General features: G+C 38.1%; 1 protein-coding gene across 1 annotated transcript; it reads left to right on the top strand.

Annotated features, from left to right (window-relative positions):
- Positions 1-6358: 6358 nt before the first annotated feature.
- LOC139309901 (vomeronasal type-2 receptor 26-like) lies at positions 6359-13352 on the top strand. The gene is made up of 5 exons (XM_070934088.1): positions 6359-6667; positions 7300-8094; positions 10484-10696; positions 11460-11586; positions 12442-13352. Exons 1-5 carry the CDS (start codon positions 6359-6361, stop codon positions 13350-13352), a joined length of 2355 nt encoding a protein of 784 aa, XP_070790189.1.
- Positions 13353-13605: the final 253 nt, after the last annotated feature.

Raw genomic sequence — 13605 nt, 5'->3', positions numbered from 1 at the left:
GGAAATGGGCCATTTCCGGCCTCTGGAGGGCATCCGGGGGTGGGTGGTGGGGAAGGCTATTTTCACCTTTGTCAGGCTCCAAAAAAGCCTATGGAGCCTGAGGAGAGCAAAAAACAGGCCTTCCGGGCCCACTTGAAGTTGGGAAATGGACCATTTCTGGCCTCAGGAGGGCCTCCGGGGGGCCAGGGTTGGATGGTCTCAAACGTGTCTCCTTAAAACCTCTATAGGAATCAGTATTCCCATTCCCCTGAGGTCTGTGTAGTACTGGAAGGAAATGGATATTTATCCTCTTTAGATATTACAAGTTCCTCATTTAAATGACACATAATTTCTTCACATAAACTCCCCATCCTTGTGGTCACCACTACTGACTGACAAAAGATAAATATTAAACCTCCCCCAGGACTGAAGTCAAAGTCTTCCTCTCTACTGGATCTTTTCTGCCCTCCAGTAACCCCCAGAAGGAAGGATGAGTTCATGTGCTTTCTGGGGACAGTAGAAAAGTTGGTCTATAAAAGCGACCGTGTCAAATGAACTCCGCCTCTGCCTCAAGCCATTTGCACTGTGGTGCTCTTTGGGAGACCCAGCCTGGATCTGAACCAGACTTTCCTTCTAATGATATATATCTAAAAGTGTCAAACAAAGCCTGAGCTTCCCTGCCAAATCTGTTTTTCAAAGAGGAGCTTGCAAAAGAGTTTTGAAAAAGGAGCTTTGAAAAAGCTTTCAAAGAGGAGCTTCCAATCAATAAAAGGATAAGTCGTATGACAATTTTTGTGGACTTTTTATGCAAAAAGACACTAAGGGTGTTTCAGTCACCAAAAAAGGTACATTGCCCTTTAATTCACATAGTCCTTGACTTACAACAGTTCACTTAATGACAATTCAAAGTTCAAATGGCACTGAAAAAAAGTGACTTATGGCCATTTTTCACACTTATGACCTTTGTAGCATTTGAACACACATTTTGATTTACATTCGGATGCTTGACAACTGACCCACATTTATGACGGTTGAAGGGACCCGGGGTCATGTGATCGCCTTTTGCAACCTTCTGACAAGCAAAGTCAATGGGGAAACCAGATTCACTTAATGTTAATTAAGTTAATTAAGTTATTGTTCACTTAATAAAATTAATGTTATTAATTTAATGATGATAGTGATTCCCTTAACCAATGTAGCAAGAAAAGTCATAAAATGGCGAAAAGCTCACTTAACAATTCTCACTCAGCAACATACATTTTGGGCTTAATTGTGGTCGTAAGTTGAGGACTACCTGTAAAAGAAATCTATTTGCCCATTTCAGCAAATTCTGTCCATTTCACCAACCAATTCCTCCATGGTGGGCAGGGCTGAATTTTTCTGAATCTTCCATGTGGAATAGAAAAAAAAATGGCTGCTGTCAGGTTAGATTCAAAGTTGACAGTTGCTGCAGCCAACTGTCACTGATCGGGATCTTTGTTCTGTTGCTAGGCAAATAACCTAACGCCATGATGGCGAACCTATGGCACGCGTGCCACAGGTGGCAAGCAGAGCCATATTGGTGGGAACGTGATCCAGCCAGGTGATTTTTGGACTTTCTGGACCCACCGGAAGTCAAGAAACATACTATTTCCGGCCTCTGGAGGGCCTCCAGGGGTGTGGGGAAGGCCTTTTTCACCCTCCCCAGGTTCCTAGAAAGGCTCTGAAGCCTGGGGAGAGTGAAAAATGGGCCTACCGGGCCCACAGTGCCGTGTGCCAAAAGCGGGGGGAGTGCAGGGGGTTGTGTGCGCATGCACGGGGGCAGGGCACATAGAATTAAGAGTGTGGGCACACACACGTGCGACCCCTGCACTCCCCCCACTTTTGGGGGGCAAAAAGGTTAGCCATCAGTGACCTAACGGAACCTCCCTTCTGCTCTCCTTCATCCTGGGACATGACAAGTCAACACTTCAAGAGCCAAAAAGAACAGCAAAGAGGACAAAGGAACACCTTGTCTTGTCTCCTTCTAGATACCACATGGTTTACTTAGATCATCATTAATCATGATTGGAGATTTCTGACACTAAATTCCTTGAATAAAATTCTCAGCAAAGTTCATATCTTCCAGAACTTTAAGTAAAAAAGACCAATTCAAATCCCAGGTCCCCTCAAACTAGCTTCTGGGTGGATGTGGGAAGAAATCACGTCTCACCATCTACCACACTGTGGGCACTGCCACCATCTCCCCTGCAGACTTCATGGCCCATTCTTTATTGAACAAAGCAAGAAACTTCAAAATATAGAGGATTTCAGTGTCTTACACACAAGACAATACAGAGTGTCAACGAAAAAAAAACTTTCAATCCCTCCTTTACCTTTCTCCAAATTTACTCAATGATACAAGCTATCACTTTCCTGTCTTCTACTCACCTCTCAATCAAACTCTGATATTTCTGAACTATTCTATTTCTAGAACAGATTGGAAATGAAATTTCACTTCAGATACTTCAGGAATTTTAAAATCAGCTCCAATTTAAGGTAAATAAACCAAGATTTAAAAGAAAAGAAAATCACAAACAGGCCCTAGTCTTAACTTTAGACAGGGTTCAAGGGACTGATTGCCTCCATAGCTCTGGATGACTTTTCCCAGGAGACTTTGGAGGAGAGACCATCTTGAAGGACAGCAAAAGTTACCTGTTTGTTGATATATCTTCATCTATTTTCTGGATGAGTCCTGACAGGAAGGATAACCACTAGAGAACAGGGCTTCCAAGGATATATCTGTGATTTTTCACTAACATCCCTTTCTCTAGCATGAAATGTTGCCTTTCAACACGGCTCCAAATAAAAAGTCAAGCATCAAAAGTTAAGCAACAAAGGAAAGTCCTTGTTGGCCATGCAGGTTTTCTCCATCTTGGCCTCTGGTGCTGGTCTTCTGGGCTGCATCTTCTTCCCCAACTGCTTCATGGTCCTCCTGAGACCAGATCTAAACACTAAGGAGCATCTAATGATAAAAGTTGTGAAATGATTTCTAAGGCTTATAATATTTACTTATTCATTATTATTGTATTTATCTGCTTCCTTTGCAACTGTTTGACAATTTATGTTGTTTAAAACTAGATAAAATTATGAACAGTGTAAGACTAAGGAAATTAAAATCTAAGATAATATCAAACAATAGAATAAATGAATTCATAATTAATATTTATGGTTTTTAGCCGTTGGTAGTCCATATTTTCCTCAGCATGAGGGCTAGCCAATATTTGGCTTAAGCAACCATTCAAAATAGGACAAATATGAGCCATGTCCTGGCCATTGGAATCCCAAGAGTTTGACAGATTTCTTTAAAATAAATTACAAAGGTCTCAATCTCATCGCTTTCATAGTTCTTTTGGAATCAATATTTTCATTTCTCTGAGGTTTGGATTGTACTGGGAGGATAATGGTAATTGAGAAAGAAGTGATGTTGCAACTTCAACAACTCTAAATGATGTTGGTGCTCCTTGTTCTCCTGATGTTCTCTTTCTGAGCAGTCTCCATTCATTTAACTCACAGATCAAGTTCCATCCTTCATGTGGCTTCTTCTCTCTTAGCCTCCAGTTCCAGTTTCTCTGGGCTGCGATGCTGAACGGAATTTCTGCCTTCTGCTGAGGAATCTCCTGAAACAAACATTGTTATAGACGATGCTTTCCTGACAGTGTTGGCAAGCCATACCCTTTGTCACTTGTCAGATAACTGACTGCCCTAGCTCTATCTTCCCTAGCACTACCTAGCCTATCAGTGTTCCTAGTTTCTTGGAGAAAATGTAAACTTTGGTTCACGTATGCCTTCTGGTGGTTGACAGAGGAAAGGAAACCATTTTTAGGGCAAGAAAGCAGGGAGGAAAATGATAAATTTTCAAGCCAGGGAGTAGAGAGTTAAGAGCTAAGAATTAAGGTTATATTTTTAAAATCTCTAAATTTAAAAAAAAATGTTTTCAAATTTTTTAATTTTATTTTTTTAATTGTTAATTTTTTTCAATGTTTTAAAATCCTTTTTTTCAATTTTTCAATTTTAAATTCTTTTTTCAATTTTTCAAATTCCTTTTCAATTTAAAAAAAAATTAAAAATTATTTGAATTCTTTAGAAATTTTTAAATCCTTAATGATCTAAGAGAGAAAAAGATCACAGTGGAGGGGGGGTGGGGAGATCGACATTTCAAAACATGGAAAAGAGTGATGAATTTTCAAGACAGAGATTAAAGGGTCAAAATCTTTTGTTTCTGACATTACATATTACATTGCAATTAATGTCCCCAAAGTGCTTTTTTTCAAGAGGCAACTGGACTTCATGGTTTTTCTTTGAAGACGTTTTACTTCTCATCCAAGAAATTTCAGAGCTGAAGAAGCTTCTTTGATGAGAAGCAAAACAACTTCAAAGAAAAACCAGAAAGTCCAGTTACCTCTTGAAAAAGCATATTTGGGATAACCATGACCTGGATGACTAAGATTCTCCATAAACACCACAGCTGTAGACCTCACAGCCTTCTGTATGTTTAGTAAAATAACAAAGTTCAAAACATAAAGCTTCTCAATATATAACATGGATATAGAAGGATAACAGAGAGACCATCAAGAAAAAAAATAAAAAATTCAATCTATTCTTTTCCCCTATTAAACAAGTGGTAGAGTCCTCAGGCTGTCATTTTCCTGCTCTTAATCGACTCTCATCCAAAAATGGGTATTTCTTAAAAAGATGGGAAATAAAACTTCACTCCGATCACAAGCAATTTTGAAATCAGCTCCAATCAGGATTCATACATGGAGATGCAATAGAAAAGAAAATCATAAATGTTAAATGAGACAGGCTCAAGGGTACTGATTGCTTCCTTGCCAATAGAAGACAGGCAGCTCTAGAGTTAAGTGTCACTAATCTAGAATGTCACCAAACTATCTAGCTCTGTATGTCCTTCCCCAATGTTCTCTGGAGACAAGTTACTATATTGAAGGACAGCAGGAGTCATTATCTGGGTATTGAACTAACTTCATCCAGCATCACTTTCTGGACAAGACCTAACAGGAAGGATCGCAACCATTAAAGAACAGGGACCTTGGGGGTGGATTTGTTATTTTTCACTAATGTTTTTATCCAGCTACTCCTCAGCAAATGGAGAATTTATGATTCCCAGAGGAGAAATTGCTTCTTGCTGTAATTTTCAAAATTCTGACCTTTGAGACCTCGTCTGAGGTAAACATCAGACTGAAACAACATGGAAGGGATCTTGCCTCAGAAAAGGATAAATGCCTCAGTCACACACATTATGGCACATGTTTTGGGACAGACAGGAGATGTGCTCTTGAATGTACTTTCTCTTCCAGGTGAATCTTGGTTTGTCTGAATCAGGAAAGCCACTATTTCGATATTGTGAAGGTGCTTTGAATTCATCTAATTCCTCTTGTTGTTCTTTTTTCAGGAACGGGAAGGGGATTGATTCAGCTCCATAAATTATGGATCTTCTCCTTCTGTTGTTGATCCTGCTGGTGTCCCAGCCAGTCTCTGGGAAGCTTAGAATGAAGTGTCCACTGAATTTCGAGCACCAGGATGGAGAAAAACCATGGAGCTATTACAGGCCTGGAGACCATCTCATTAGTATCATCAACACTGGAAGAAAAATATTGCATAAAACAACATTGCCTTTCAACACAGCTCCTCGTTGTCACTTTGACTCGTAAGTCATTCAGTGTGATGGAGTTGCATTCCCTCTATTTGCAGTTCTAACACTCTCGTTCATTTCTTCTTATTTCACTCATGCCTGTATTGTAGAACCTGTCTAATTTCTTGAATAATTTTGATTTCCATTGCTTCTGTTTTATTTTGTGGACGGGAAAATTTCAAATCCAAAAATGGGACAGAAAAAACCTGCTGAAGATATCCAGATTCTATCACTTTCCTGCTCTAATCCTGTTTTATGACTTGAATGCCAACTTTGGTTTAAAGTTTAAAGTGGTTATTGAATGGTTTGTAGTTGCCTCTGCCTAGCCCATTTCTATATTTTTATAACCTCTCATTCATATTCAATTAATGATCTTTATAGGAATGGAGAATGGCTTGATTTTAGAATTGCTTTTTCGGATCACATATGAAACAGCCTCTTCATATTATGATGGTTCTACTTTAATAATTGAAACTGCTAGTTATTCAGCAGATGAAGCTTGGAACTGCTGCTTTCTTTGTGATTGTTACATGTATAATCTCCCTCTCATCTCCCCAGCACTCATTAAAATGAAATGGTGATGGGTGACGGTCATTTGTATTTGATTTTGGATCAGTGTTGGCTTAAAACTCAGAAAGCTTGTGAAGACAAAAATGATTAAACTGGAAAAGCATTTTTGTAATTGCTATTAATGATGTTGATGCTAACATGAACATTTTTTACTTCAGTTTATCTTTGGATAGTTTTAAAGCACTACGCTACATTTTTAATATTCAAGTGATCAACAATATTTCCAGGCTTCTGCACAATCTCACACTTGGCTACAACATCCATGACAACTATTTGAACACACTTCTGAGTTCAGATGCCTTGATGGATATGCTCTCTACTGGAGAAGCCAATGTTCCCAACTACAGCTGTGGAAGGAAGGACAACATTTTGGCTCTTGTTGATACCGCTGCTGATGACATCTCCATCCAGATGTCAACATTAGGAAACACCTACAAAGTCCCTCAGGTTTGTAAGTTTATGTTTTATTTTTTGTAAATTGAATGGGGTGGTGGGTTGATATGTGATAGATCCAAGCATATTTTCATTTTGGAACTGAAGAACTCCTTTTCACCATGGCCATTGAAGAAATTCATCATAAATAGCTTGAAGAGAAATAAAACCATTGTGAAAGATTTTTTTTCAGCTGAACTATTCAAAAAATATCCTGGAAAACTGAAGACTAGCTGGCCGGCATGCACTTGCCTGTTTTTTGGGTGTTTGGGGGGCTGTTTTCAGGCCATTTTCAGGCCATTTTTCGGGCTGTTTTCAGGCCATTTTCTGAAGACCAGCTGGCCAGAAATCCATGCCAGAAACCACATATGCGCTGGAAACCAGAAGAGCATCTGGAGATGGCGTTCATGCCCCCAGAGAGGGCTCTATGTGCCCCTTCTGGCACACGTTCCATAGGTGGACCATCACGGTTATACACAGTCTTCCTAATGTTATATTGTTTTTATTCTTTATTTTCATATGGGTTAATGACTAATCAATAATAAACTATTCTAATAAGTTTATGAGAACCAAGTTGGATTTGTTTAAAGCTAATATTTTGGAACTGATCTCACCCCAAATGTACCAATTCTTCATTGCTTTTTCAGATCAATTTTGAATTATTTTCAGATTCGCTGCATGATAAGAGTCAATTGCCCTTTTATCACCAGCTTTTTCCCAAAAAAGGGATCCTCTACCCAGGAATTGTCCAAGTGCTCCTCTATTTCAAATGGACCCTGGTTGGTCTCTTTGCTTCAGACACAGAAAATGGAGAGAATTTCATGAGGATCTTTACTCCTTTGCTTGTCAAGAATGGAATCTGTGTTGTTATATCACAATATTTCTCAACAACCCGACTTACAGCACTCCATGGCAATGCCCTCTCTAAATGGAGACAAGTCAATGTCTACATTCACTACATGGAATATGGTGCCATTTTTGAAAGAATTCTTCCCTTTCACTTAATACTTAGGCGTTTGCCAGGACATATTGAAGGGAAAGTCTGGATCACAACACTCATTGGACTACATCCACTGAGAGAACACAGTGCTCTCAAATACGTGAATAGTATCTGGACTGTTTATTTTGAGGGAAAAAAGCAGCCAATAAAGGATTCCTTTATACGTGGTTTCTATCTGGATCCACCCTCTGGGCATCAGTCATATGTCTGTTCTTTTTCAAAACATGTCTTTTCTGTCAAAGGCCGGAAAAGATGTACTGAGAAATCACCACTGGGGACCCAAAAGAAAAAGAACATGGTGTGGGGCACGAATTTCCACCATTTTTACAGTGCCATTAAGACTCTGGATCATGCCTTGAATGCAGCGTATTCCTCCAGATCCAGGAGGAGAAGGGAGGAGGGCAAAGGGAGTTTGGGGACTCCAAGGCTGCAGCCATGGCAGGTATGGGTTTCCAACAAGGACTTAGTTCCTTTGGTAAAGGAATTCAAAAGGAAAAGATGGAGACCATATCAATCTAATTGTGTTACAGGACTCCAACACGTTTTGCCAACCTAATCACTCAGGCAATAATGTTCACAAGAATGGGAACTATGACAAATAGATTGATATTAAGCACTACTAATATTTAAATGATGTGTACATTTTAAAATAAATTCCTGCATGTATGGGTTTGTGATTAGCATCATAGAATTTTACCTTAATAAATCTGAAGGAGCCCCTTAGATCATCTAATCCAACCTCTCTTCCCTGCAGAAATTCCAGTTAAATCTTTTCTGACTCATGGCTGCTCGGTCCTTCCATTAAGAAATTCAGTGAAGAGATGGCTGAATTTCTCTGCTTCTCTGGCTCAACAGTAAAACTTCACTTCTTTTAAGACTTTTTCCCTTTTATTCAGTCAGAATCTTGTCTCTTGTAACCTAATTCATTTTTTCCAATACCCCTGTCTAAAATAACATTGAATAGATCTTAAGTGTTTGTGTAACATCTTTCAGTTATTCTCTACCTAAGAGCTTCTATTAGTTGGAAAATCAATCAAACAATCAATTAATCAATCAGAATAGAGCTGGAAGGGACCTTGGAGATTTTGTAGTCCAACCCCATGGTCAAGCAGGAAATCTTATACCATTTCAGACAGGTGGCTGTCCACTCTTTTCTTAAAAACCTCCAGTGATGAAGCATCCCCAACTTCTGAAGCTGTGGTTAATTGTCCTCACTGTTAGGAAGTTTCTCCTTAATTTGAGATTGCTCCTTTCCTTGATTAGTTTCCATCCATCTCTCCCCAAAAACCCAACATTCACTTCCTGATATACTCATGGAGGCATTTGCTTTCTTTCCATTAACATCACACTGCTGATTCACATTTACATTTGTAATCAACTACTATTCTGAGATCATTTTCATAAATATTTTTATCAAGTTTGATATTGTTCATCATTCTTGCTCTACATTTCTATTTATTGTTTGTTTGTTTGTTTGTTTGTTTGTTTGTTTGTTTACTTATGCACATACTTACTTACTTATTTATTGACTTTATATTGCCGGCTATTCGCCCATGGCAACTCAAGGTGGTTTACAGAATATAATGTAAAACCACATTTTTCTTCTTCTATGTTGAAGACTTTGTACTTGTTTCTCTTTTAAATTCCATTCAGGGATTATTACTTTTCAGCTCATTTTGATAAACATCATTTTATATCTATTTCTAAGTTATACATTTAGACACCAAATTTAATATCAGCTATCAATTGTTAGCCTTTCAATTCCCTTTCATCAAAATCATGAATGACATTATCATGAAATTAATTATATGATTTTTATCAAATCAAATTAATATATTACCAATTCTAATTTATTATGATCAGTGACCACTATATGTATTTAACTATATGGGAAAAGTTCAAATGAAATGCTAATAAAAGGTCAACATTGTAGCTCCTATCTTCAGCTTTGTTCTTATATGAGGTGCTCAAGTCTGTTGTAGTTGCTGAAATAAGATATTTTTCTACTGGATTTTACTTATGTACTTTTCTCTATCACAAAATCATAAAAGTTTCTTTGAAAGCTTCATCTTTTTTAAAAGAATATAATTTCAAAGTCAGTTTTAGTCACTTAATTGTTAAACCATCCATTATACCATCAATTCCTCATTTAAGTAGGTTTCTAATTATCACATCACAAATTAGTTCATTAATCCTTTGCTAAAATCAAGTTACATCACCAGCATTCTCACAATATTTTAAAAATGTGTAACCATAGAAGGGGAAGAGGAGCCCACAACTGAATAATAGGCAGAGATGGAAACTCAGACAGGATCCACCATAACTTCTCAAGTGTAAAAAGAGTTGATGGGATATTTGTACTTTCAGATATGCATGATTGTCTTGCATTGCAAGATGAGAAGCATACAAATTTGATGATAGATAAATAGAGTAGATAGATAGATGATAGATGATAGATAGATAGATAGATAGATAGATAGATAGATAGATAGATAGATAGATAGATAGATATTCTCTTAATGTAGGCTAGTTGCTTGTTCCCATGGAATTCATAATTATTATGTTTGTGCAATTTATTTGTGACCTGATTCAGAAAGTTTCCTATGATTGACAAATTTTGTCAATTATATTGTTTTCAGAACATATATTGACAAAATATAATTGACAAACTTTGCTGGTTTTCCATTTTTTGAAGATAGCAATGTGTTCTCCCTACTAAGAATATTTGGAAATTAGATGACTGTAAAAGAAAGATTCCGTTTAGAACAGACAAAAAAGTGATCAGTTACCAAAATTGTTGCTTTTGAAATTCTTTGATATTCCCATTCTAGTTCCATCCTTATCTGAAGAAGAATGAGTTCTGCAATTTTTCCAATTTCAAATTGTACTTGGACCAAAATGGTGATGTAAAGGCTGATCTGAAGCTCATTAGCTGGGTGTTTCTTCGTAAGAAGAATCTCATGAAAGACCAACTGGTGACTTTGGAAAGGCAGAGAATTATTATCAACCAAGATCATATGTCATGGCTAAAGTTGCACAACAGGGTAGGAGAAATATTGATGTCTTTTCTCTATTTTCCAAAGGGTTTTGACCCTTTAGCCCATTTAATTGGGCTAAGCCTATGTACTGTAGCTATATAATATAATATAAATTTAATTACAAATAAATAAATAAGTATTGAAATGGAGAAACTGCATGAAAATGATAAAAGATGCTTTCAAATGCTAGGGATTATGGTTTGCTTCTTCCTTGTCCTCAAATACCAAACAAGAAGGCATATTTGTTGACCAGTCCCTGAGTTCAGGTTTAGACTGAATGGTTTTGGTTCCAGTAAGAAATAAACTTTGGAATTTTGCAATGATTGGGTCAGTGTCCCATTAAACAGCAAGGAAAGACATTTTTAAGCAACCCAGACCTGACCAGAGTTACCCATTACAACCCCTTGAATACAATTGTTGATTTTGTTAACTACCTTAAATCACTGGGAGGGGGGAATGGAGGCTCCAAATTTAATTAATAACAAATATGATTTTGTTCTTCTATGGCAGTTGTTGTTACCTAATTGTAGTTCTTCAGCAGAAAGGATCTTATCTTGGATACCTAGCTGGGCCTTAGACATTCCCACATGTGGCTCATATGTGCTGCAGCAAAAGATTCCTGATTTACATTTTCTGAGGCCTCTATCTCACATCACTACAGTACAAGAAACTGAGCAGTCACTTTTACTCTTATTTCAAGAGCATGTCAGCATGTCAGGATGGTTAGTGCTAACATATTTTCTTTGGAATTCATTGTTTTTCTATTTAGTCTCTTCCTCAGTCCAAATGTGTGGAAAAATGTCATCTTGGATTTGTCAAGCAGAAGCGAGAAGGAGAGCCATTTTGCTGTTATGACTGTGTTCCTTGTCCGGAGGGGACCATCTCCACTCAGGAAGGTGGGTGACACTGGAGGAAAGGACAGCCCTTGTGGAAGTGGATTCACAATTTTCACTAAAGTCAAAGTTAAAGGATAAAATTAACTTCAACTGATTTTTTTGTATATTTTGAAATTGCACAACTTTTTTTTATCAAAATGAAAAATAGTAGAGACCTTGATAAGGATTGGAGAATATGGCATATTGGACAAGTTTTGTTATTGCCAAACAAAATACCTCTTCCATTTTTTAGTTTGGATCTGCCTTTCCACATTTATCTTTCTATGAACATTTATAGAAACTGAGAGAATTGTCTTAGGTCCATTTCCTGAAAGGATTATTGCAATGCTCTTTCAATAAGCCTCCCCTTTTGGATCACTGGAAGGTATCACTGATTCATAATGAGGTGGTGTGGACAATTACTGATGCATCTCGTTACACCAATATTACCTCTGGTCCCATAGTCATTCCAGATAATTTGCAGGATTAGCTTTCTCTGCCAGCCAATTACATTTCAGAAGATAGACATACTCTAAGCCCAGTGCTCAGAGTACTAAGAAGTACCATCTGGAAGGACCCCAAAAGTGTGCCGTAAAATAATATGATTGTTTATAATTGATTATTTACCTGTAATAATCTGGTTTACTATGAAAAGTCTGCAGATTGCACAGGAAAGCAAAGAAAAAGTCATAAGATTTTCCCCAATTTCATAGAACCTTAGCTTTATATGTTTTAGAAAATGATGTTCTTCCTACCTTCTTCCTGAGGAGATATTAAGAAATACATCTTGGAAAATGCTGCTGTTCTCTCAAGAAGGTATTCCTTGAAATGTAAAGGACAGAAATTTAAGGAAGTATTGTCTTTTTATTTTCTCAGATACAGAAAAATGCACCAAGTGTTCAGATGATCAATATCCAAATGAGGTCCGAGTTCAATGTCTCCTCAAAGTAACAACCTTCTTGTCTTATAAAGAATATTTGGGCTTCATCCTCATCTCTGTTGCCCTACTCTTGTTCCTAACTACAGGCCTTGTTTTAATCTTATTCATGAAATACCGAGAAACTCCCATTGTCAAAGCCAACAACCGGGACCTCTCTTACACCCTCCTGGTCTCCCTCCTGCTTTGCTTCTTGACGCCTTTTCTCTTCATGGGTCAACCAAGGAAAGCCACCTGCCTTCTCCGACAAATGGTTTTCAGCATCATCTTCTCAGTGGCTATTTCTTCTCTTTTGGCCAAAACAATCACAGTTGTGTTTGTTTTCCTGGCCACAAAACCAGGAAACCGCTTTAAAAGGTGGTTGAAGAAGAGCTGGGCCAACTCCATCATCCTTTCTTCCGCTGCTCTGCAAATTATCATCTGCTCCATCTGGCTTGGAGCTTTTCCTCCATTTCCTGACTCTGACTTTCACTCCCAGCCTGGAGTGATCATCCTGCAATGCAACGAAGGGTCTGTTGTCATGTTCTACACTACCCTCAGTTATCTGGGCTTCCTGGCTGCCATCTGCTTTACACTGGCTTTCCTAGCCAGGAATCTGCCTGGAGCTTTCAACGAAGCCAAACTGATCACCTTCAGCATGCTGGTCTTCTGCAGTGTCTGGATGACTTTTGTGCCCACTTATCTGAGCACCAAAGGGAAATACATGGTGGCCGTTCAGGTCTTCTCCATCTTGTCCTCCAGTGCTGGTCTGCTGGGCTGCATCTTCATCCCCAAGTGCTACATTATCATTCTGAGGCCAGACTTGAATACAAAGAAGCAGCTTATGGCCAAAACAAATGCAGAAATGTGAAACATAAGAATTTTTGCTCTCAAAATTTTCCAAGAGTTGAAACCTTGAATATGATGCAAGATGTTATCCATACATGAGTGGACCAATGATTTTGCTTGGAAAAATTAAAGGCCAGTCAGAAAATAGTGTCCTCCTTCCTTTTCCAGCTAATTGCAAGATGGACACTTAGCTCCTTTGACTAGATGAATCATCAGATCTATCCTGTGCCCTTAGCTGAGCCCTGAAAATGCCCCCACCAAAATATTTTAAACAT

Source organism: Pituophis catenifer, unplaced genomic scaffold (genome assembly GCF_029215685.1).
Source record: "Pituophis catenifer annectens isolate HBS135680 unplaced genomic scaffold, rPitCat1.0.hap2 SCAF_2, whole genome shotgun sequence".
Taxonomy (NCBI): domain Eukaryota; kingdom Metazoa; phylum Chordata; class Lepidosauria; order Squamata; family Colubridae; genus Pituophis; species Pituophis catenifer.
This window is presented reverse-complemented; position numbering and strand designations above follow the sequence as displayed.